The following is a 20,772-nucleotide window of genomic DNA, read 5'->3' on the forward strand; positions in this document are numbered from 1 at the left end:
CGTGGCAGAGGGGGCGTGGCAGGGGGGGCGTGGCACAGGGGGCGTGGCACAGGGGGCGTGGCAGAGGGGGCGTGGCAGAGGGGGCGTGGCAGAGGGGGCGTGGCAGAGGGGGGCGTGGCAGGGGGGCGTGGCACAGGGGGCGTGGCCGAGGGGGCGTGGCCGAGGGGGCGTGGCCGAGGGGTCGTGGCCGAGGGGGCGTGGCCGAGGGGTCGTGGCCGAGGGGGCGTGGCCGAGGGGGCGTGGCAGAGGGGGTGTGGCAGAGGGGGCGTGGCAGAGGGGGCGTGGCAGAGGGGGCGTGGCAGAGGGGGCGTGGCAGAGGGGGCAGGGGCGGGGCCAGGGACGGGGCTGGGGGCAGGGCCGGGGGCCGGGGCGCGGGGCGGGGTGTGAGGGGGCGGGGGCGAGGGGGCAGGGGCGAGAGGGCGATGGGGCGGGGGCGAGGGGGCGGGGCGGGGCCAGGGGCGGGGGGGTGAGGGGGCGGGGGGTGAGGGGGCGGGGGCGAGGGGGCGGGGGCGAGGGGGTGAGGGCGAGGGGGCGTGGGCGAGGGGGCGAGGGGGCGTGGGCGAGGGGGTGTGGGCGAGGGGGCGTGGGGGCGTGGGCGAGGGGGCGTGGGGGCGTGGGCGAGGGGGCGAGGGGGCGAGGGGGCGTGGGCGAGGGGGCGAGGGGGCGTGGGCGAGGGGGCGTGGGCGAGGGGGCGTGGGCGAGGGGGCGAGGGGGCGTGGGCGAGGGGGCGAGGGGGCGTGGGCGAGGGGGCGAGGGGGCGTGGGCGAGGGGGCGAGGGGGCGTGGGCGAGGGGGCGAGGGGGCGTGGGCGAGGGGGCGTGGGCGAGGGGGCGTGGGTGAGGGGGCGAGGGTGAGGGGGTGTGGGCGAGGGGGCGTGGGCGAGGGGGCGTGGGTGAGGGGGTGTGGGTGAGGGGGTGTGGGCGAGGGGGCGTGGGTGAGGGGGCGTGGGTGAGGGGGCGTGGGTGAGGGGGCGTGGGTGAGGGGGCGTGGGTGAGGGGGCGTGGGTGAGGGGGCGTGGGTGAGGGGGCGTGGGTGAGGGGGCGTGGGCGAGGGGGCGTGGGCGAGGGGGCTGGGGGCGTGGGTGAGGGGGCGTGGGCGAGGGGCTGGGGGCGAGGGGGTGTGGGTGAGGGGGCGTGGGCGAGGGGGCGTGGGCGAGGGAGCATGGGCGAGGGGCTGGGGGCGAGGGGGTGTGGGTGAGGGGGCGAGGGGGCGTGGGCGAGGGGCTGGGGGCGAGGGGGCGTGGGTGAGGGGGTGTGGGCGAGGGGGCGTGGGCGAGGGGGCGTGGGTGAGGGGGTGAGGGGGTGTGGGCGAGGGGGCGTGGGTGAGGGGGTGAGGGGGCGTGGGGGCGTGGGTGAGGGGGTGAGGGGGCGTGGGCGAGGGGGCGTGGGCGAGGGGGCGTGGGCGAGGGGGCGGGGGTGAGGGGGTGTGGGCGAGGGGGCGTGGGTGTGGGTGAGGGGGCGTGGGCGAGGGGGCGTGGGTGAGGGGGCGTGGGCGAGGGGGCGAGGGGGCGTGCGTGTGGGTGAGGGGGCGTGGGTGTGGGTGAGGGGGCGTGGGCGAGGGGGCGTGGGTGTGGGTGAGGGGGCGAGGGGGCGAGGGGGCGTGGGTGTGGGTGAGGGGGCGAGGGGGCGAGGGGGCGAGGGGGCGTGGGTGTGGGTGAGGTGGCGTGGGTGTGGGTGAGGGGGCGTGGGTGAGGGGGCGTGGGCGAGGGGGTGAGGGCGAGGGGGCGTGGGTGAGGGGGCGTGGTAGAGGGGGCGTGGCAGAGGGGGCGTGGCAGGGGGGGCGTGGCACAGGGGGCGTGGCACAGGGGGCGTGGCAGAGGGGGCGTGGCAGAGGGGGCGTGGCAGAGGGGGCGTGGCAGAGGGGGCGTGGCAGGGGGCGTGGCACAGGGGGCGTGGCCGAGGGGGCGTGGCCGAGGGGGCGTGGCCGAGGGGTCGTGGCCGAGGGGGCGTGGCCGAGGGGGCGTGGCCGAGGGGGCGTGGCCGAGGGGGCGTGGCAGAGGGGGCGTGGCAGAGGGGGCGTGGCAGAGGGGGCGTGGCAGAGGGGGCGTGGCAGAGGGGGCGTGGCAGAGGGGGCAGGGGCGGGGCCAGGGACGGGGCTGGGGGCAGGGCCGGGGGCCGGGGCGCGGGGCGGGGTGTGAGGGGGCGGGGGCGAGGGGGCGGGGGCGAGGGGGCGGGGCGGGGCGTGGCCAGGGGCGGGGGGGTGAGGGGGCGGGGGGTGAGGGGGCGGGGGCGAGGGGGCGGGGGCGAGGGGGTGAGGGGCGAGGGCGAGGGGGCGTGGGCGAGGGGGCGTGGGCGAGGGGGTGTGGGCGAGGGGGCGTGGGGGCGTGGGCGAGGGGGCGTGGTGGCGTGGGCGAGGGGGCGAGGGGGCGTGGGCGAGGGGGCGAGGGGGCGTGGGCGAGGGGGCGAGGGGGCGTGGGCGAGGGGGCGTGGGCGAGGGGGCGTGGGCGAGGGGGCGAGGGGGCGTGGGCGAGGGGGCGAGGGGGCGTGGGCGAGGGGGCGTGGGCGAGGGGGCGAGGGGGCGTGGGCGAGGGGGCGAGGGGGCGTGGGCGAGGGGGCGTGGGCGAGGGGGCGTGGGTGAGGGGGCGAGGGTGAGGGGGTGTGGGCGAGGGGGCGTGGGCGAGGGGGCGTGGGTGAGGGGGTGTGGGTGAGGGGGTGTGGGCGAGGGGGCGTGGGTGAGGGGGCGTGGGTGAGGGGGCGTGGGTGAGGGGGCGTGGGTGAGGGGGCGTGGGTGAGGGGGCGTGGGTGAGGGGGCGTGGGTGAGGGGGCGTGGGTGAGGGGGCGTGGGCGAGGGGGCGTGGGCGAGGGGGCTGGGGGCGTGGGTGAGGGGGCGTGGGCGAGGGGCTGGGGGCGAGGGGGTGTGGGTGAGGGGGCGTGGGCGAGGGGGCGTGGGCGAGGGAGCATGGGCGAGGGGCTGGGGGCGAGGGGGTGTGGGTGAGGGGGCGAGGGGGCGTGGGCGAGGGGCTGGGGGCGAGGGGGCGTGGGTGAGGGGGTGTGGGCGAGGGGGCGTGGGCGAGGGGGCGTGGGTGAGGGGGTGAGGGGGTGTGGGCGAGGGGGCGTGGGTGAGGGGGTGAGGGGGCGTGGGGGCGTGGGTGAGGGGGTGAGGGGGCGTGGGCGAGGGGGCGTGGGCGAGGGGGCGTGGGCGAGGGGGTGAGGGGGTGTGGGCGAGGGGGCGTGGGTGTGGGTGAGGGGGCGTGGGCGAGGGGGCGTGGGTGAGGGGGCGTGGGCGAGGGGGCGAGGGGGCGTGGGGGCGTGGGTGTGGGTGAGGGGGCGTGGGTGTGGGTGAGGGGGCGTGGGCGAGGGGGCGTGGGTGTGGGTGAGGGGGCGAGGGGGCGAGGGGGCGTGGGTGTGGGTGAGGGGGCGAGGGGGCGAGGGGGGGTGGGTGTGGGTGAGGTGGCGTGGGTGTGGGTGAGGGGGCGTGGGTGAGGGGGCGTGGGCGAGGGGGTGAGGGCGAGGGGGCGTGGGTGAGGGCGAGGGGGCGAGGGGGCGAGGGGGTGAGGGCGAGGGGGCGAGGGGGCGTGGGTGAGGGGGTGAGGGGGCGAGGGGGCGTGGGTGAGGGGGTGTGGGTGAGGGGGCGAGGGGGCGTGGGCGAGGGGGCGTGGGTGAGGGGGTGTGGGTGAGGGGGTGAGGGGGCGTGGGTGAGGGGGCGTGGGCGAGGGGGCGAGGGGGCGTGGGCGAGGGGGCGTGGGTGAGGGGGCGAGGGGGCGTGGGTGAGGGGGCGTGGGTGAGGGGGCGTGGGCGAGGGGGTGTGGGCGAGGGGGCGTGGGTGAGCGGGTGTGGGCGAGGGGGCGTGGGTGAGGGGGTGTGGGTGAGGGGGTGAGGGGGCGTGGGTGAGGGGGCGTGGGCGAGGGGGCGAGGGGGCGTGGGCGAGGGGGCGTGGGTGAGGGGGCGAGGGGGCATGGGTGAGGGGGCGTGGGTGAGGGGGCGTGGGTGAGGGGGTGTGGGCGAGGGGGCGTGGGTGAGGGGGTGTGGGCGAGGGGGCGTGGGTGAGGGGGTGTGGGCGAGGGGGCGTGGGTGAGGGGGTGTGGGCGAGGGGGCGTGGGTGAGGGGGCGTGGGTGAGGGGGCGTGGGTGAGGGGGCGTGGGTGAGGGGGCGTGGGTGAGGGGGTGTGGGCGAGGGGGCGTGGGTGAGGGGGCGTGGGTGAGGGGGCGTGGGTGAGGGGGCGTGGGCGAGGGGGCGTGGGTGAGGGCGAGGGGGCGTGGGTGAGGGGGCGTGGGTGAGGGGGCGTGGGTGAGGGGGCGTGGGCGAGGGGGCGTGGGTGAGGGGGCGTGGGTGAGGGGGCGTGGGTGAGGGGGCGTGGGTGAGGGCGAGGGGGCGAGGGGGCGTGGGTGAGGGGGCGTGGGTGAGGGGGCGTGGGTGAGGGCGAGGGGGCGTGGGTGAGGGCGAGGGGGCGTGGGTGAGGGGGCGTGGGTGAGGGGGCGTGGGTGAGGGGGCGTGGGTGAGGGGGCGTGGGTGAGGGGGCGTGGGTGAGGGGGCGTGGGTGAGGGGGCGTGGGTGAGGGGGCGTGGGTGAGGGGGCGTGGGTGAGGGGGCGTGGGTGAGGGGGCGTGGGTGAGGGGGCGTGGGCGAGGGGGCGTGGGTGAGGGGGTGAGGGCGAGGGGGCGTGGGTGAGGGCGAGGGGGCGTGGGTGAGGGGGCGTGGGTGAGGGGGCGTGGGTGAGGGGGCGTGGGTGAGGGGGCGTGGGTGAGGGGGCGTGGGTGAGGGGGCGTGGGTGAGGGGGCGTGGGCGAGGGGGTGAGGGCGAGGGGGCGTGGGTGAGGGCGAGGGGGCGAGGGGGCGAGGGGGTGTGGGCGAGGGGGCGTGGGTGAGGGGGCGTGGGTGAGGGGGCGTGGGTGAGGGGGCGTGGGTGAGGGGGCGTGGGTGAGGGGGCGTGGGTGAGGGGGCGTGGGCGAGGGGGCGTGGGCGAGGGGGTGAGGGCGAGGGGTGAGGGGGCGGGGGTGAGGGGGCGGGGTTTAGGGGGCGTGGGTGAGGGGGCGGGGGTGAGGGGGCGGGGTTTAGGGGGCGTGGGTGAGGGGGCGGGGGTGAGGGGGCGGGGTTTAGGGGGCGTGGGCGAGGGGGCGAGGGGGCGTGGGCGAGGGGGCGTGGGCGAGGGGGCGGGGGCGAGGGGGTGGGGTTTAGGGGGCGTGGGTGAGGGGGCGTGGGTGAGGGGGCGTGGGCGAGGGGGCGTGGGCGAGGGGGCGTGGGCGAGGGGGTGAGGGCGAGGGGGCGAGGGGGTGAGGGCGAGGGGGTGAGGGTGAGTCTCTGTCACACACACACCTGGAAGTCACTGACGGAAGGTACTGGATGGTAGGTCTTCCTGCGTTTGTGCCACTGTTTGAGCGAGTTTCGAATCTCGTTGCTGATGCCAACGGCAACTCGGTCAATGTGGAAACTCTGCAGCTCAACAACGCTGGCGTACAGGCTGGTGAGGTAGTACCCGCCTGTGGGGAGAAAGAGACACATGGGGTCAAACCACACAGACATCAGAGCTCTGTCACCATCATATTATTAAACTAGAAAGAGTGCAGGAAACATTTACTGGGATGAATCATAGAAACCCTACAGTGCAAAAGGAGGCCATTGGGCCCATCGAGTCTGCACCGACCACAATCCCACCCAGGACCTATCCCCATAACCCCATGCATTTATCCTAGCTAATCCCCCTGACGCTAAGGGGCAGTTTAGCACGGCCAATCCACCTAACCAGCACGTATTTGGACTGTGGGAGGAAACCGGAGCACCCGGAATAAACCCACGCAGACACGGGGAGAACGTGCAGACTCCACACAGACAGTGACGGGAATCGAACCCAGGTCCCTGGCGCTATGAGGCAGCAGCGCTAACCACTGTACCACCATGTCGCCCCGGGACTTGATGGTTTGAGTTATAAGGAGAGGCTGAATAGACTGGGACTTTTTTTCCTGGAGCGTAGGAGGCTGAGGGGTGATCTTATAGAGGTCTATAAAATAATGAGGGACATAGGAACTAGGAGCAGGAGTGGGCCATCTGGCCCCTCGAGCCTGCTCCGCCATTCAATGAGATCATGGCTGATCTTTTCCTGGACTCAGCTCCACTTACCCGCCCGCTCACCATAACCCTTAATTCCTTTACTGTTCAAAAATCTATCTATCCTTGCCTTAAAAACATTCAATGAGGTAGCCTCAACTGCTTCACTGGGCAGGGAATTCCACAGATTCACAACCCTTTGTGTGAAGAAGTTCCTCCTCAACTCAGTCCTAAATCTGCTCCCCCTTATTTTGAGGCCGTGCCCCCTAGTTCTAGTTTCACCCGCCAGTGGAAACAACTTCCTGCTTCTATCTTATTGATTTCTGAGTGGAAAATCATGTCTCACAAATTTGATTGAGTTTTTTGAAGGGGTAACCAAGAAGGTAGATGAGGGCAGTGCAGTTGATGTTGTCTACATGGACTTTAGCAAGGCCTTTGACAAGGTACCGCATGGTAGGTTGTTGCATAAGGTTAAATCTCACGGGATCCAGGGTGAGGTATCTAAATGGATACAAAATTGGCTTCTTGACAGAATGTGGAGATGCCGGTGTTGGACTGGGGTAAACACAGTCAGAGTTTTAACAACACCAGGTTAAAGTCCAACAGGTTTATTCGGTAGCAAATACCATTAGCTTTCGGAGCGCTGCTCCTTCGTCAGATGGAGTGGAAATCTGCTCTCAAGCAGGGCACAGAGACAGAAAATCAAGTTACAGAATACCCATTCTGTAACTTTCTGTTACATTCTGTAACTTGTATTCTGTAACTTGTATTCTGTAACTTGATTTTTGTGTCTCTGTGCCCTGTTTGAGAGCAGATTTCCACTCCATCTGACGAAGGAGCAGCGCTCCGAAAGCTAATGGTATTTGCTACCAAATAAACCTGTTGGACTTTAACCTGGTGTTGTTAAAACTCTCACTGTGTTCTTCTTGACAGAAGCCAGAGGGTGGCTGTAGAGGGTTGTTTTTCAAACTGGAGGCCTGTGACCAGCGGTGTGCCTCAGGGATCAGTGCTGGGTCCACTGTTGTTTGTCATTTATATTAATTATTTGGATGAGAATATAGGAGGCATGGTCAGTAAGTTTGCAGATGACACCAAGATTGGTGGCATAGTGGACAGTGAAGAAAGTTATCTCCAATTGCAACGGGATCTTGATCAATTGGGCCAGTGGACTGACGAATGGCAGATGGAGTTTAATTTAGACAAATGCGAGGTGATGCATTTTGATGGATTGAACCAGGGCAGGACTTACTCAGTTAATGGTAGGGCATTGGGGAGAGTTACAGAACAAAGAGATCTCGGGGTACAGGTTCGTAGCTCCTTGAAAGTGGAGTCACAGGTGGACAGAGTGGTGAAGAAGGCATTCGGCATGCTTGGTTTCATCGGTCAGAACATTGAATACAGGAGTTGGGACGTCTTGTTGAAGTTGTACAAGACATTGGTAAGGCCACACTTGGAATACTGTGTACAGTTCTGGTCACCCTATTATCGAAAGGAAATTATTGAACTAGAAAGAGTGCAGAAAGGATTTACTAGGATGCTCCCGGGACTTGATGGTTTGAGTTATAAGGAGAGGCTGGATAGACTGGGACTTTTTTCTCTGGAGTGTAGGAGGTTGAGTGGGTGATCTTATAGAGGTCTATAAAATAATGAGGGGCACAGATCAGTTAGATAGTCAATATCTTTTCCCAAAGGTAGGGGAGTCTAAAACTAGAGGGCATAGGTTTAAGGTGAGAGGGGAGAGATACAAAAGTGTCCAGAGGGGCAATTTTTTCACACAGACGGTGGTGAGTGTCTGGAATGAGCTGCCAGAGGTAGTAGTAGAGGCGGGTACAATTTTGTCTTTTAAAAAGCATTTAGACAGTTACATGGGGACGATGGGTATAGAGGGATATGGGCCAAACGCGGGCAATCGGGACTAGCTTAGTGGTTGAAACAAAAAAGGCAGCATGGACAAGTTGGGCCGAAGGGCCTGTTTCCATGCTGTAAACCTCTATGACTCTAAAGCAGCTTTCCAAATAGAGACACAGAGAAACAACAGCAAGGAAATGATGTGAAAGTCTTTCTAAACACTGGGTTAAACCCAGCTAGAGCACTGAGCCCAAATCCAGGGCCCCACACTTTAGGAAGGATGTCAAGGCCTTGGAGAGGGAGCGGGGGGAGATTTTCTGGAATGTTCCCAGGGATGAGGGGGCTTCAGTTAACGCGGAGAGTCTGGGAGAGGCTGGGGTCGTTCCCCTCGGAGCAGGGAAGGTTAAGGGGGAGATTGAATCGAGGCGTTCAGAATCAGGAAGGGTTTGGATTGAGTGAAGAAGGAGAAAGTGTTTCCAGTGTCAGGAGGGTGGGTAACCAGAGGGGGGCGGGGGACACAGATTGAAGAGAATCGGGGAAAGACCCAGAGGGGGAGATGAGGAGAATGTTTTTTTGCGAGTTGTTGTGATCTGGAAGGCGCTGCCTGAAAGGGCGGTGGAAGCAGATTCAACAGGAACTTTCCAAAGGGGGAAAATACTGGAAAAGGAGAGATTTGCAGGGCTGTGGGGGAAAGAGCGGGGGGGAGGGGGGAGTAATTGGATAGATCTTTCAAAGAGCTAGCACAGGATGGGTGGGCCGAGTGGCCTCCTCCTGATTCCATTGTCCAGTTGAGGATGTGCTCTGAATGTCTATTCACTGGGCAGATTCTCGAAGGGAGACCAAGGACCCCCCCATGCAGGCAACCAAAACGTCCAAAAACAGGCCACAAGGCTCGACCTTCACACAACCAGCGATGTCCAACTGAGTACAGGACTCAAACAGGCCATTCAGCCCATCTGCTGGTGTTTCTATCCCACATGAGCCTCCTCCCACCCCCCCTCCATCTCCCCCTATCACCATCTCCCTCTATTCCTCTCTCCCTCATGTGTTTATCCAGCTTCCTCCCTTAAACATATCGATACTATTCATCTCGAGCACTCCCCGTGGGAGCGAGTCCCACATTCTCCCCCACTCCCTGCGGGAGCGAGTCCCACATTCTCCCCCACTCCCCGTGGGAGAGAGTCCCACATTCTCCCCCACTCCCCGTGGGAGCGAGTTCCACATTTTCCCTTAGTCCTTGTGGGAGCGAGTCCCACATTCTCCCCAATCCCTGTGGGAGCAAGTCCCACATTCTCCCCCACTCCCCCGTGGGAGCGAGTCCCACATTCTCCCCAATCCCTGTGGGAGCGAGTCCCACATTCTCCCCCACTCCCCCGTGGGAGCGAGTCCCACATTCTCCCCCACTCCCCTGTGGGAGCGAGTCCCACATTCTCCCCCACTCCCCCGTGGGAGCGAGTCCCACATTCTCCCCCACTCCCCATGGGAGCGAGTCCCACATTCTCCCCCACTCCCTGCGGGAGCGAGTCCCACATTCTCCCCCACTCCCCGTGGGAGCGAGTCCCACATTCTCCCCCACTCTTCGTGGGAGCGAGTCCCACATTCTCCCCCACTCCCTGTGGGAGCGAGTCCCACATTCTCCCCCACTCCCCCGTGGGAGCGAGTCCCACATTCTCCCCCATTCCCCCCGCGGGAGCGAGTCCCACATTCTCCCCCATTCCCCCCGTGGGAGCGAGTCCCACATTCTCCCCCACTCCCCCGTGGGAGCGAGTCCCACATTCTCCCCCACTCCCTGTGGGAGCGAGTCCCACATTCTCCCCCTCTCCCCCGTGGGAGCGAGTCCCACATTCTCCCCCACTCCCCCGTGGGAGCGAGTCCCACATTCTCCCCCACTCCCCCCGTGGGAGCGAGTCCCACATTCTCCCCCACTCCCCGTGGGAGCGTCACTGTGCCAGATCCAGTATTTATTGCCCATCCCTAGTTGCCCTTGGAGGGCAGTTGAGAGTCACCCACATTGCTGTGGCTCTGGAGTCACATGTAGGCCAGACCGGGGTAAGGACGGCAGATTTCCTTCCCTAAAGGGAACCAGATGGGTTTTCCCGACAATCGATGCTAGTTTGTCACGATCACCGTTTGTGAGACAAGTTTATAATTCCCGATTTTACCCGTGGAATTTGAGTTTGGATTTGTGCTGGATTGGAACCTCTGTCCCACAGGGAGCCAGTGCGATCCAGTGGATCACTAATCCAGTGTCTCTCCCACATCACCTCAATCCTCATTGTCTCTCTTGCCCCAGGGCATAGCCCCGTGAGGGGGAAGCTCCGAGGGCCGAGGTCGGAGTCCGTTCCCACTCCGCGGAGAGTTCCTCACCTTCCCCCATCAGCTCCGACTGGTCGAGTAGCTCCATCATGTACTCCACTTCCAGGGAGAGTTCCGGAAGGTCGCACTCCGCGATGACATAGGACAAAGTCGGCAGGAACTCATCAGCACCGCAGGCTTGTCCTGGAGCAGGGAGGAACAGAGTGCCGTTACACGCAGTCCCAAACGCAGACCAAACGCGGGCACACACCACACGCAGCCCCGACCCCAGCACTGAAGCAGGTCGGAGAGGGGCATGAACACCCACAGCGCGTCCCCTGCCAGTCACAGCGAGGGCGCAAAGCGTCGTTGTCCAAACGGTCGGCAGTCTGGGCAAAAAGGGGATAGTCTCCGCAGCAACCTTGAGGGCCGAATGGCCCACGCAGAAGGATAAAAAGCAAAACGCGGAAATCAGAATCCAGGCCCAGGCTCCTGATTCGCGCTGGACGACTTGTCAATCCGACGTAACAGGTTTTACCCCCGTGACTGAAATTAATGTAGAGGGAGCTTTACTCTGTATCTAACCCCGTGCTGTACCTGTCCTGGGAATGTTTGATGGGGACAGTGTAGAGGGAGCTTTACTCTGTATCTAACCCCGTGCTGTACCTGTCCTAGGAGTGTTTGATGGGGGACAGTGTAGAGGGAGCTTTACTCTGTATCTAACCCCGTGCTGTACCTGTCCTGGGAGCGTTTGATGGGGACAGTGTAGAGGGAGCTTTACTCTGTATCTAACCCCGTGCTGTACCTGTCCTGGGAGTGTTTGATGGTGGACAGTGTAGAGGGAGCTTTACTCTGTATCTAACCCCGTGCTGTACCTGTCCTGGGAGTGTTTGATGGGGGACAGTGTAGTGGGAGCTTTACTCTGTATCTCACCCCGTGCTGTACCTGTCCTGGGAGTGTTTGATGGGGACAGAGGGAGCTTTACTCTGTATCTAACCCCGTGCTGTACCTGTCCTGCGAGTGTTTGATGGGGGACAGTGTAGAGGGAGCTTTACTCTGTATCGAACCCCGTGCTGTACCTGTCCTGGGAGTGTTTGATGGGGGTCAGTGTCGAGGGAGCTTTACTCTGTATCTAACCCCGTGCTGTCCCTGTCCTGGGAGTGTTTGATGGAGGGGACAGTGTAGAGGGAGCTTTACTCTGTATCTAACCCCGTGCGGTAGCTGTCCTGGGAGTGTTTGATAGGGACAGTGTAGAGGGAGCTTTACTCTGTATCTAACCCCGTACTGTACCTGTCCTGGGAGTGTTTGATGGGGGTCAGTGTCGAGGGAGCTTTACTCTGTATCTAACCCCGTGCTGTACCTGTCCTGGGAGGGTTTGATGGGGACAGTGTAGAGGAAGCTTTACTCTGTATCAAACTCCGTGCTGTATCTGTCCTGGGAGTGTTTGATGGGGACAGTGTAGAGGGAGCTTTACTCTGTATCTAACCCCGTGCTGTACCTGTCCTGGGAGTGTTTGATGGAGGGACAGTGTAGAGGGACCTTTTTTCTGTATCTAGCCCCGTGCTGTACCTGTCCTGGGAGTGTTTGATGGGGGACAGTCTAGAGGGAGCTTTACTCTGTATCTAACCCCGTGCAGTTCCTGTCCTGGGAGTGTTTGATGGAGGGGACAGTGTAGAGGGAGCTTTACTCTGTATCTAACCCCGTGCGGTAGCTGTCCTGGGAGTGTTTGATAGGGACAGTGTAGAGGGAGCTTTACTCTGTATCTAACCCCGTACTGTACCTGTCCTGGGAGTGTTTGATGGGGGTCAGTGTCGAGGGAGCTTTACTCTGTATCTAACCCCGTGCTGTACCTGTCCTGGGAGTGTTTGATGGGGACAGTGTAGAGGGAGCTTTACTCTGTATCTAACCCCGTGCTGTTCCTGTCCTGGGAGGGTTTGATGGGGACAGTGTAGAGGAAGCTTTACTCTGTATCAAACTCCGTGCTGTATCTGTCCTGGGAGTGTTTGATGGGGACAGTGTAGAGGGAGCTTTACTCTGTGTCTAACCCCGTGCTGTACCTGTCCTGGGAGTGTTTGATGGGGACAGTGTAGAGGGAGCTTTACTCTGTATCTAACCCCGTGCTGTACCTGTCCTGGGAGTGTTTGATGGGGGACAGTCTAGAGGGAGCTTTACTCTGTATCTAACCCCGTGCTGTACCTGTCCTGGGAGTGTTTGATGGGGGGACAGTGTAGAGGGAGCTTTACTCTGTATCTAACCCCGTGCTGTACCTGTCGTGGAGTGTTTGATGGGGACAGTGTCGAGGGAGCTTTACTCTGTATCTAACCCCGTGCTGTACCTGTCCTGGGAGTGTTTGATGGGGACAGTGTAGAGGGAGCTTTACTCTGTATCTCACCCCGTGCTGTACCTGTCCTGGGAGTGTTTGATGGGGGACAGTGTTCTAGGAGTTGGGGACAGTGTGGGGGGGGAGTTGGGGACAGTGTGGGGGGAGTTGGGGACAGTGTTCTAGGAGTTGGGGACAGTGTGGGGGGGAGTTGGGGACAGTGTGGGGGGAGTTGGGGACAGTGTGGGGGGGAGTTGGGGACAGTGTGGGGGGGAGTTGGGGACAGTGTGGGGGGTTGTTGGGGACAGTGTGGGGGGAGTTGGGGACAGTGTCCCGGGAGTTGGGGACAGTGTGGGGGGAGTTGGGGACAGTGTGGGGGGAGTTGGGGACAGTGTCGGGGGGAGTTGGGGACAGTGTCGGGGGGGAGTTGGGGACAGTGCGGGGGGAGTTGGGGACAGTGCGGGGGGAGTTGGGGACAGTGTGGGGGGAGTTGGGGACAGTGTCGGGGGGAGTTGGGGACAGTGAGGGGGGAGTTGGGGACAGTGTGGGAGGAGTTGGGGACAGTGTCGGGGGGAGTTGGGGACAGTGTCGGGGGTGTTGGGGACAGTGTGGCGGGAGTTGGGGACAGTGTGGGGGGAGTTGGGGACAGTGTGGGGGGGAGTTGGGGACAGTGTGGGGGGGAGTTGGGGACAGTGTCCCGGGAGTTGGGGACAGTGTGGGGGGAGTTGGGGACAGTGTGGGGGGAGTTGGGGACAGTGTGGGGGGGAGTTGGGGACAGTGTGGGGGGGAGTTGGGGACAGTGTCGGGGGGAGTTGGGGACAGTGTCCCGGGAGTTGGGGACAGTGTGGGGGGAGTTGGGGACAGTGTGGGGGGGAGTTGGGGGACAGTGAGGGGGGGAGTTGGGGGCAGTGTCGGGGGGAGTTGGGGACAGTGTGGGGGGGAGTTGGGGACAGTGTGGGGGGGAGTTGGGGGCAGTGTCAGGGGGAGTTGGGAACAGTGTGGGGGGGAGTTGGGGACAGTGTGGGGGGGAGTTGGGGACAGTGTGAGGGGGAGTTGGGGACAGTGTGGGGGGAGTTGGGGACAGTGTCAGGGGGAGTTGGGGACAGTGTTGGGGGGAGTTGGGGACAGTGTGGGGGGGAGTTGGGGACAGTGTGGGGGGGAGTTGGGGACAGTGTGGGGGGGGAGTTGGGGACAGTGTGGGGGGGAGTTGGGGACAGTGAGGGGGGAGTTGGGGACAGTGTCGGGGGGAGTTGGGGACAGTGCGGGGGGAGTTGGGGACAGTGCGGGGGGAGTTGGGGACAGTGCGGGGGGAGTTGGGGACAGTGCGGGGGGAGTTGGGGACAGTGTGGAGGGGAGTTGGGGGCAGTGTGGGGGGGAGTTGGGGACAGTGTGGGGGGGAGTTGGGGACAGTGAGGGGGGAGTTGGGGACAGTGTCGGGGGGAGTTGGGGACAGTGCGGGGGGAGTTGGGGACAGTGTGGGGGGAGTTGGGGACAGTGTGGGGGGGAGTTGGGGACAGTGTGGGGGGGAGTTGGGGACAGTGTCGGGGGGAGTTGGGGACAGTGTGGGGGGGAGTTGGGGACAGTGTGGGGGGGAGTTGGGGACAGTGTGGGGGGAGTTGGGGACAGTGTGGGGGGAGTTGGGGACAGTGTGGGGGGGAGTTGGGGACAGTGGGGGGGGAGTTGGGGACAGTGTGGGGGGGAGTTGGGGACAGTGTGGGGGGAGTTGGGGACAGTGTGGGGGGAGTTGGGGACAGTGTGGGGGGGAGTTGGGGACAGTGTGGGGGGGAGTTGGGGACAGTGTGGGGGGGAGTTGGGGACAGTGTGGGGGGGAGTTGGGGACAGTGTCGGGGGGAGTTGGGGACAGTGTCGGGGGGAGTTGGGGACAGTGTGGGGGGTGTTGGGGACAGTGTGGGGGGGAGTTGGGGACAGTGTGGGGGGGAGTTGGGGACAGTGTGGGGGGGAGTTGGGGACAGTGTGGGGGGGAGTTGGGGACAGTGTGGGGGGGAGTTGGGGACAGTGTGGGGGGGAGTTGGGGACAGTGTCGGGGGGAGTTGGGGACAGTGTGGGGGGAGTTGGGGACAGTGTGGGGGGGAGTTGGGGACAGTGTCGGGGGGAGTTGGGGACAGTGTGGGGGGGAGTTGGGGACAGTGAGGGGGGAGTTGGGGACAGTGTCGGGGGGAGTTGGGGACAGTGTGGGGGGGAGTTGGGGACAGTGTCGGGGGGAGTTGGGGACAGTGTCGGGGGGAGTTGGGGACAGTGTGGGGGTGAGTTGGGGACAGTGTCCCGGGAGTTGGGGACAGTGTGGGGGGGAGTTGGGGACAGTGAGGGGGGAGTTGGGGACAGTGTGGGGGGGAGTTGGGGACAGTGTGGGGGGGAGTTGGGGACAGTGTCGGGGGGAGTTGGGGACAGTGTCGGGGGGAGTTGGGGACAGTGTCGGGGGGAGTTGGGGACAGTGTGGGGGGGAGTTGGGGACAGTGTGGGGGGGAGGTGGGGACAGTGTCCCGGGAGTTGGGGACAGTGTGGGGGGGAGTTGGGGACAGTGTGGGGGGAGTTGGGGACAGTGAGGGGGGAGTTGGGGACAGTGTGGGGGGGAGTTGGGGACAGTGTGGGGGGAGTTGGGGACAGTGAGGGGGGAGTTGGGTACAGTGAGGGGGGGAGTTGGGGACAGTGTGGGGGGAGTTGGGGACAGTGAGGGGGGAGTTGGGGACAGTGAGGGGGGAGTTGGGGACAGTGTGGGGGGGTGTTGGGGACAGTGCGGGGGGAGTTGGGGACAGTGTGGGGGGAGTTGGGGACAGTGTCGGGGGGAGTTGGGGACAGTGCGGGGGGGAGTTGGGGACAGTGTGGGGGGGAGGTGGGGACAGTGTGGGGGGGAGGTGGGGACAGTGTCCCGGGAGTTGGGGACAGTGTGGGGGGAATTGGGGACAGTGTGGGGGGAGTTGGGGACAGTGTGGGGGGAGTTGGGGACAGTGTGGGGGGGAGTTGGGGACAGTGTCGGGGGGAGTTGGGGACAGTGTGGGGGGGAGTTGGGGACAGTGTGGGGGGGAGTTGGGGACAGTGTGGGGGGGAGTTGGGGACAGTGTGGGGGGAGTTGGGGACAGTGTCGGGGGGAGTTGGGGACAGTGTGGGGGGGAGTTGGGGACAGTGTCGGGGGGAGTTGGGGACAGTGCGGGGGGAGTTGGGGACAGTGTGGGGGGGAGTTGGGGACAGTGTCGGGGGGAGTTGGGGACAGTGTGGGGGGGTTGGGGACAGTGTGGGGGGAGTTGGGGACAGTGTCGGGAGGAGTTGGGGACAGTGTGGGGGGGAGTTGGGGACAGTGTGGGGGGGAGTTGGGGACAGTGTGGGGGGAGGTGGGGACAGTGTGGAGGGGAGTTGGGGACAGTGTGGAGGGAGTTGGGGACAGTGTGGGGGGGAGTTGGGGACAGTGTGTGGGGGAGTTGGGGACAGTGTCGGGGGGAGTTGGGGACAGTGTCGTGGGGAGTTGGGGACAGTGTGGGGGGGAGTTGGGGACAGTGTGGGGGGGAGGTGGGGACAGTGTCCCGGGAGTTGGGGACAGTGTGGGGGGGAGTTGGGGACAGTGTCGGGGGGAGTTGGGGACAGTGTCCTGGGAGTTGGGGGCAGTGTGGGGGGGAGTTGGGGACAGTGTGGGGGGGAGTTGGGGACAGTGTCCCGGGAGTTGGGGACAGTGTCCTGGGAGTTGGGGGCAGTGTGGGGGGGAGTTGGGGACAGTGTCCCGGGAGTTGGGGACAGTGTGGGGGGGAGGTGGGGACAGTGTCCTGGGAGTTGGGGGCAGTGTGGGGGGGAGTTGGGGACAGTGTCCCGGGAGTTGGGGACAGTGTGGGGGGGAGTTGGGCACAGTGTCCCGGGAGTTGGGGACAGTGTGGGGGGGAGTTGGGGACAGTGTCCCGGGAGTTGGGGACAGTGTGGGGGGGAGTTGGGGACAGTGTCCCGGGAGTTGGGGACAGTGTCCTGGGAGTTGCGGGACAGTGTGGGGGGGAGTTGGGGACAGTGTCCTGGGAGTTGGGGACAGTGTCCTGGGAGTTGCGGGACAGTGCTCCGGGAGTTGGGGGCAGTGTGGGGGGGAGTTGGGGACAGTGTCCCGGGAGTTGGGGACAGTGTGGGGGGGAGTTGGGGACAGTGTCCCGGGAGTTGGGGACAGTGTCCTGGGAGTTGGGGACAGTGTCCCGGGAGTTGGGGACAGTGTGGGGGGGAGTTGGGGACAGTGTCCCGGGAGTTGGGGACAGTGTCCCGGGAGTTGGGGACAGTGTCCCGGGAGTTGGGGACAGTGTCCCGGGAGTTGGGGACAGTGTGGGGGGGAGTTGGGGACAGTGTCCTGGGAGTTGGGGACAGTGTGGGGGGAGTTGGGGACAGTGTCCCGGGAGTTGGGGACAGTGTGGGGGGGAGTTGGGGACTGTGTCCTGGGAGTTGGGGACAGTGTCCTGGGAGTTGGGGACAGTGTCGGGGGGAGTTGGGGACAGTGTCGGGGGGAGTTGGGGACAGTGTGGGGGGGAGTTGGGGACAGTGTCGGGGGGAGTTGGGGACAGTGTCCCGGGAGTTGGGGACAGTGTCCCGGGAGTTGGGGACAGTGTCCTGGGAGTTGGGGACAGTGTCCCGGGAGTTGGGGACAGTGTGGGGGGGAGTTGGGGACAGTGTCCCGGGAGTTGGGGACAGTGTCCCGGGAGTTGGGGACAGTGTCCCGGGAGTTGGGGACAGTGTCCCGGGAGTTGGGGACAGTGTGGGGGGGAGTTGGGGACAGTGTCCTGGGAGTTGGGGACAGTGTGGGGGGAGTTGGGGACAGTGTCCCGGGAGTTGGGGACAGTGTGGGGGGGAGTTGGGGACTGTGTCCTGGGAGTTGGGGACAGTGTCCTGGGAGTTGGGGACAGTGTCGGGGGGAGTTGGGGACAGTGTCGGGGGGAGTTGGGGACAGTGTGGGGGGGAGTTGGGGACAGTGTCGGGGGGAGTTGGGGACAGTGTCCCGGGAGTTGGGGACAGTGTCCCGGGAGTTGGGGACAGTGTCCTGGGAGTTGCGGGACAGTGTCCCGGGAGTTGGGGGCAGTGTGGGGGGAGTTGGGGACAGTGTCCCGGGAGTTGGGGACAGTGTCCCGGGAGTTGGGAACAGTGTCCCGGGAGTTGGGGACAGTGTCCTGGGAGTTGCGGGACAGTGTCCCGGGAGTTGGGGGCAGTGTGGGGGGAGTTGGGGACAGTGTCGGGGGGAGTTGGGGACAGTGTCGGGGGGAGTTGGGGACAGTGTGGGGGGGAGTTGGGGACAGTGTGGGGGGAGTTGGGGACAGTGTCGGGGGGGGTTGGGGACAGTGCTCCGGGAGTTGGGGACAGTGTGGGGGGAGTTGGGGACAGTGTCGGGGGGAGTTGGGGACCATGTGGGAGGAGTTGGGGACAGTGTCGGGGGGAGTTGGGGACAGTGTCGGGGGGAGTTGGGGACAGTGTGGGGGGGGAGTTGGGGACAGTGTGGGGGGGAGTTGGGGACAGTGCGCCGGGAGTTGGGGACAGTGCGCCGGGAGTTGGGGACAGTGTGGGGGGGAGTTGGGGACAGTGTGGGGGGGAGTTGGGGACAGTGTGGGGGGGAGTTGGGGACAGTGTGGGGGGGAGTTGGGGACAGTGCGCCGGGAGTTGGGGACAGTGCGCCGGGAGTTGGGGACAGTGTGGGGGGCAGTTGGGGACAGTGTGGGGGGGAGTTGGGGGCAGTGTGGGGGGAGTTGGGGACAGTGTCGGGGGGAGTTGGGGACAGTGTGGGGGGGAGGTGGGGACAGTGTCCCGGGAGTTGGGGACAGTGTGGGGGGGAGTTGGGGACAGTGTCGGGGGGAGTTGGGGACAGTGTCCTGGGAGTTGGGGGCAGTGTGGGGGGGAGTTGGGGACAGTGTGGGGGGGAGTTGGGGACAGTGTCCCGGGAGTTGGGGACAGTGTCCTGGGAGTTGGGGGCAGTGTGGGGGGGAGTTGGGGACAGTGTCCCGGGAGTTGGGGACAGTGTGGGGGGGAGGTGGGGACAGTGTCCTGGGAGTTGGGGGCAGTGTGGGGGGGAGTTGGGGACAGTGTCCCGGGAGTTGGGGACAGTGTGGGGGGGAGTTGGGCACAGTGTCCCGGGAGTTGGGGACAGTGTGGGGGGGAGTTGGGGACAGTGTCCCGGGAGTTGGGGACAGTGTGGGGGGGAGTTGGGGACAGTGTCCCGGGAGTTGGGGACAGTGTCCTGGGAGTTGCGGGACAGTGTGGGGGGGAGTTGGGGACAGTGTCCTGGGAGTTGGGGACAGTGTCCTGGGAGTTGCGGGACAGTGCTCCGGGAGTTGGGGGCAGTGTGGGGGGGAGTTGGGGACAGTGTCCCGGGAGTTGGGGACAGTGTGGGGGGGAGTTGGGGACAGTGTCCCGGGAGTTGGGGACAGTGTCCTGGGAGTTGGGGACAGTGTCCCGGGAGTTGGGGACAGTGTGGGGGGGAGTTGGGGACAGTGTCCCGGGAGTTGGGGACAGTGTCCCGGGAGTTGGGGACAGTGTCCCGGGAGTTGGGGACAGTGTCCCGGGAGTTGGGGACAGTGTGGGGGGGAGTTGGGGACAGTGTCCTGGGAGTTGGGGACAGTGTGGGGGGAGTTGGGGACAGTGTCCCGGGAGTTGGGGACAGTGTGGGGGGGAGTTGGGGACTGTGTCCTGGGAGTTGGGGACAGTGTCCTGGGAGTTGGGGACAGTGTCGGGGGGAGTTGGGGACAGTGTCGGGGGGAGTTGGGGACAGTGTGGGGGGGAGTTGGGGACAGTGTCGGGGGGAGTTGGGGACAGTGTCCCGGGAGTTGGGGACAGTGTCCCGGGAGTTGGGGACAGTGTCCTGGGAGTTGGGGACAGTGTCCCGGGAGTTGGGGACAGTGTGGGGGGGAGTTGGGGACAGTGTCCCGGGAGTTGGGGACAGTGTCCCGGGAGTTGGGGACAGTGTCCCGGGAGTTGGGGACAGTGTCCCGGGAGTTGGGGACAGTGTGGGGGGGAGTTGGGGACAGTGTCCTGGGAGTTGGGGACAGTGTGGGGGGAGTTGGGGACAGTGTCCCGGGAGTTGGGGACAGTGTGGGGGGGAGTTGGGGACTGTGTCCTGGGAGTTGGGGACAGTGTCCTGGGAGTTGGGGACAGTGTCGGGGGGAGTTGGGGACAGTGTCGGGGGGAGTTGGGGACAGTGTGGGGGGGAGTTGGGGACAGTGTCGGGGGGAGTTGGGGACAGTGTCCCGGGAGTTGGGGACAGTGTCCCGGGAGTTGGGGACAGTGTCCTGGGAGTTGCGGGACAGTGTCCCGGGAGTTGGGGGCAGTGTGGGGGGAGTTGGGGACAGTGTCCCGGGAGTTGGGGACAGTGTCCCGGGAGTTGGGGACAGTGTCCCGGGAGTTGGGGACAGTGTCCTGGGAGTTGCGGGACAGTGTCCCGGGAGTTGGGGGCAGTGTGGGGGGAGTTGGGGACAGTGTCGGGGGGAGTTGGGGACAGTGTCGGGGGGAGTTGGGGACAGTGTCGGGGGGAGTTGGGGACAGTGTGGGGGGGAGTTGGGGACAGTGTGGGGGGAGTTGGGGACAGTGTCGGGGGGAGTTGGGGACAGTGTGGGGGGGGGTTGGGGACAGTGCTCCGGGAGTTGGGGACAGTGTGGGGGGAGTTGGGGACAGTGTCGGGGGGAGTTGGGGACCATGTGGGAGGAGTTGGGGACAGTGTCGGGGGGAGTTGGGGACAGTGTCGGGGGGAGTTGGGGACAGTGTGGGGGGGAGTTGGGGACAGTGTGGGGGGGAGTTGGGGACAGTGCGCCGGGAGTTGGGGACAGTGCGCCGGGAGTTGGGGACAGTGTGGGGGGGAGTTGGGGACAGTGTGGGGGGGAGTTGGGGACAGTGTGGGGGGGAGTTGGGGACAGTGTGGGGGGGAGTTGGGGACAGTGCGCCGGGAGTTGGGGACAGTGCGCCGGGAGTTGGGGACAGTGTGGGGGGCAGTTGGGGACAGTGTGGGGGGGAGTTGGGGGCAGTGTGGGGGGAGTTGGGGACAGTGTCGGGGGGAGTTGGGGACAGTGTGGGGGGAGTTGGGGACAGTGTGGGGGGAGTTGGGGACAGTGTGGGGGGCAGTTGGGGACAGTGTGGGGGGAGTTGGGGACAGTGTGGGGGGGAGTTGGGGGCAGTGTGGGGGGGAGTTGGGGACAGTGCGGGGGGGAGTTGGGGACAGTGCGGGGGGGAGTTGGGGACAGTGCGGGGGGGAGTTGGGGACAGTGTGGGGGGGAGTTGGGGACAGTGTGGGGGGAGTTGGGGACAGTGTGGGGGGGAGTTGGGGGCAGTGTGGGGGGGAGTTGGGGACAGTGTGGGGGGGAGTTGGGGACAGTGCGCCGG

General features: G+C 65.7%; 1 protein-coding gene across 1 annotated transcript in view; it reads right to left on the reverse strand.

Moving 5' to 3' along the window:
* Nucleotides 1-5,249: 5,249 nt before the first annotated feature.
* rin1a (Ras and Rab interactor 1a) overlaps nt 5,250-20,772 on the reverse strand; it is a gene marked incomplete at its 3' end in the record, with an annotated part of 34,702 nt that continues 19,179 nt past the window's right edge. Inside the window, exons 7-8 of the mRNA XM_078207820.1 lie at nt 10,194-10,325; nt 5,250-5,413 (exon numbers count right to left, since the gene is read on the reverse strand). Coding sequence (XP_078063946.1) covers nt 5,250-5,413; nt 10,194-10,325 — 296 coding nt within the window. The remainder of the gene's footprint in view (nt 5,414-10,193; nt 10,326-20,772) is intronic.

This window comes from Mustelus asterias, unplaced genomic scaffold (assembly GCF_964213995.1).
Source record: "Mustelus asterias unplaced genomic scaffold, sMusAst1.hap1.1 HAP1_SCAFFOLD_2752, whole genome shotgun sequence".
Taxonomy (NCBI): domain Eukaryota; kingdom Metazoa; phylum Chordata; class Chondrichthyes; order Carcharhiniformes; family Triakidae; genus Mustelus; species Mustelus asterias.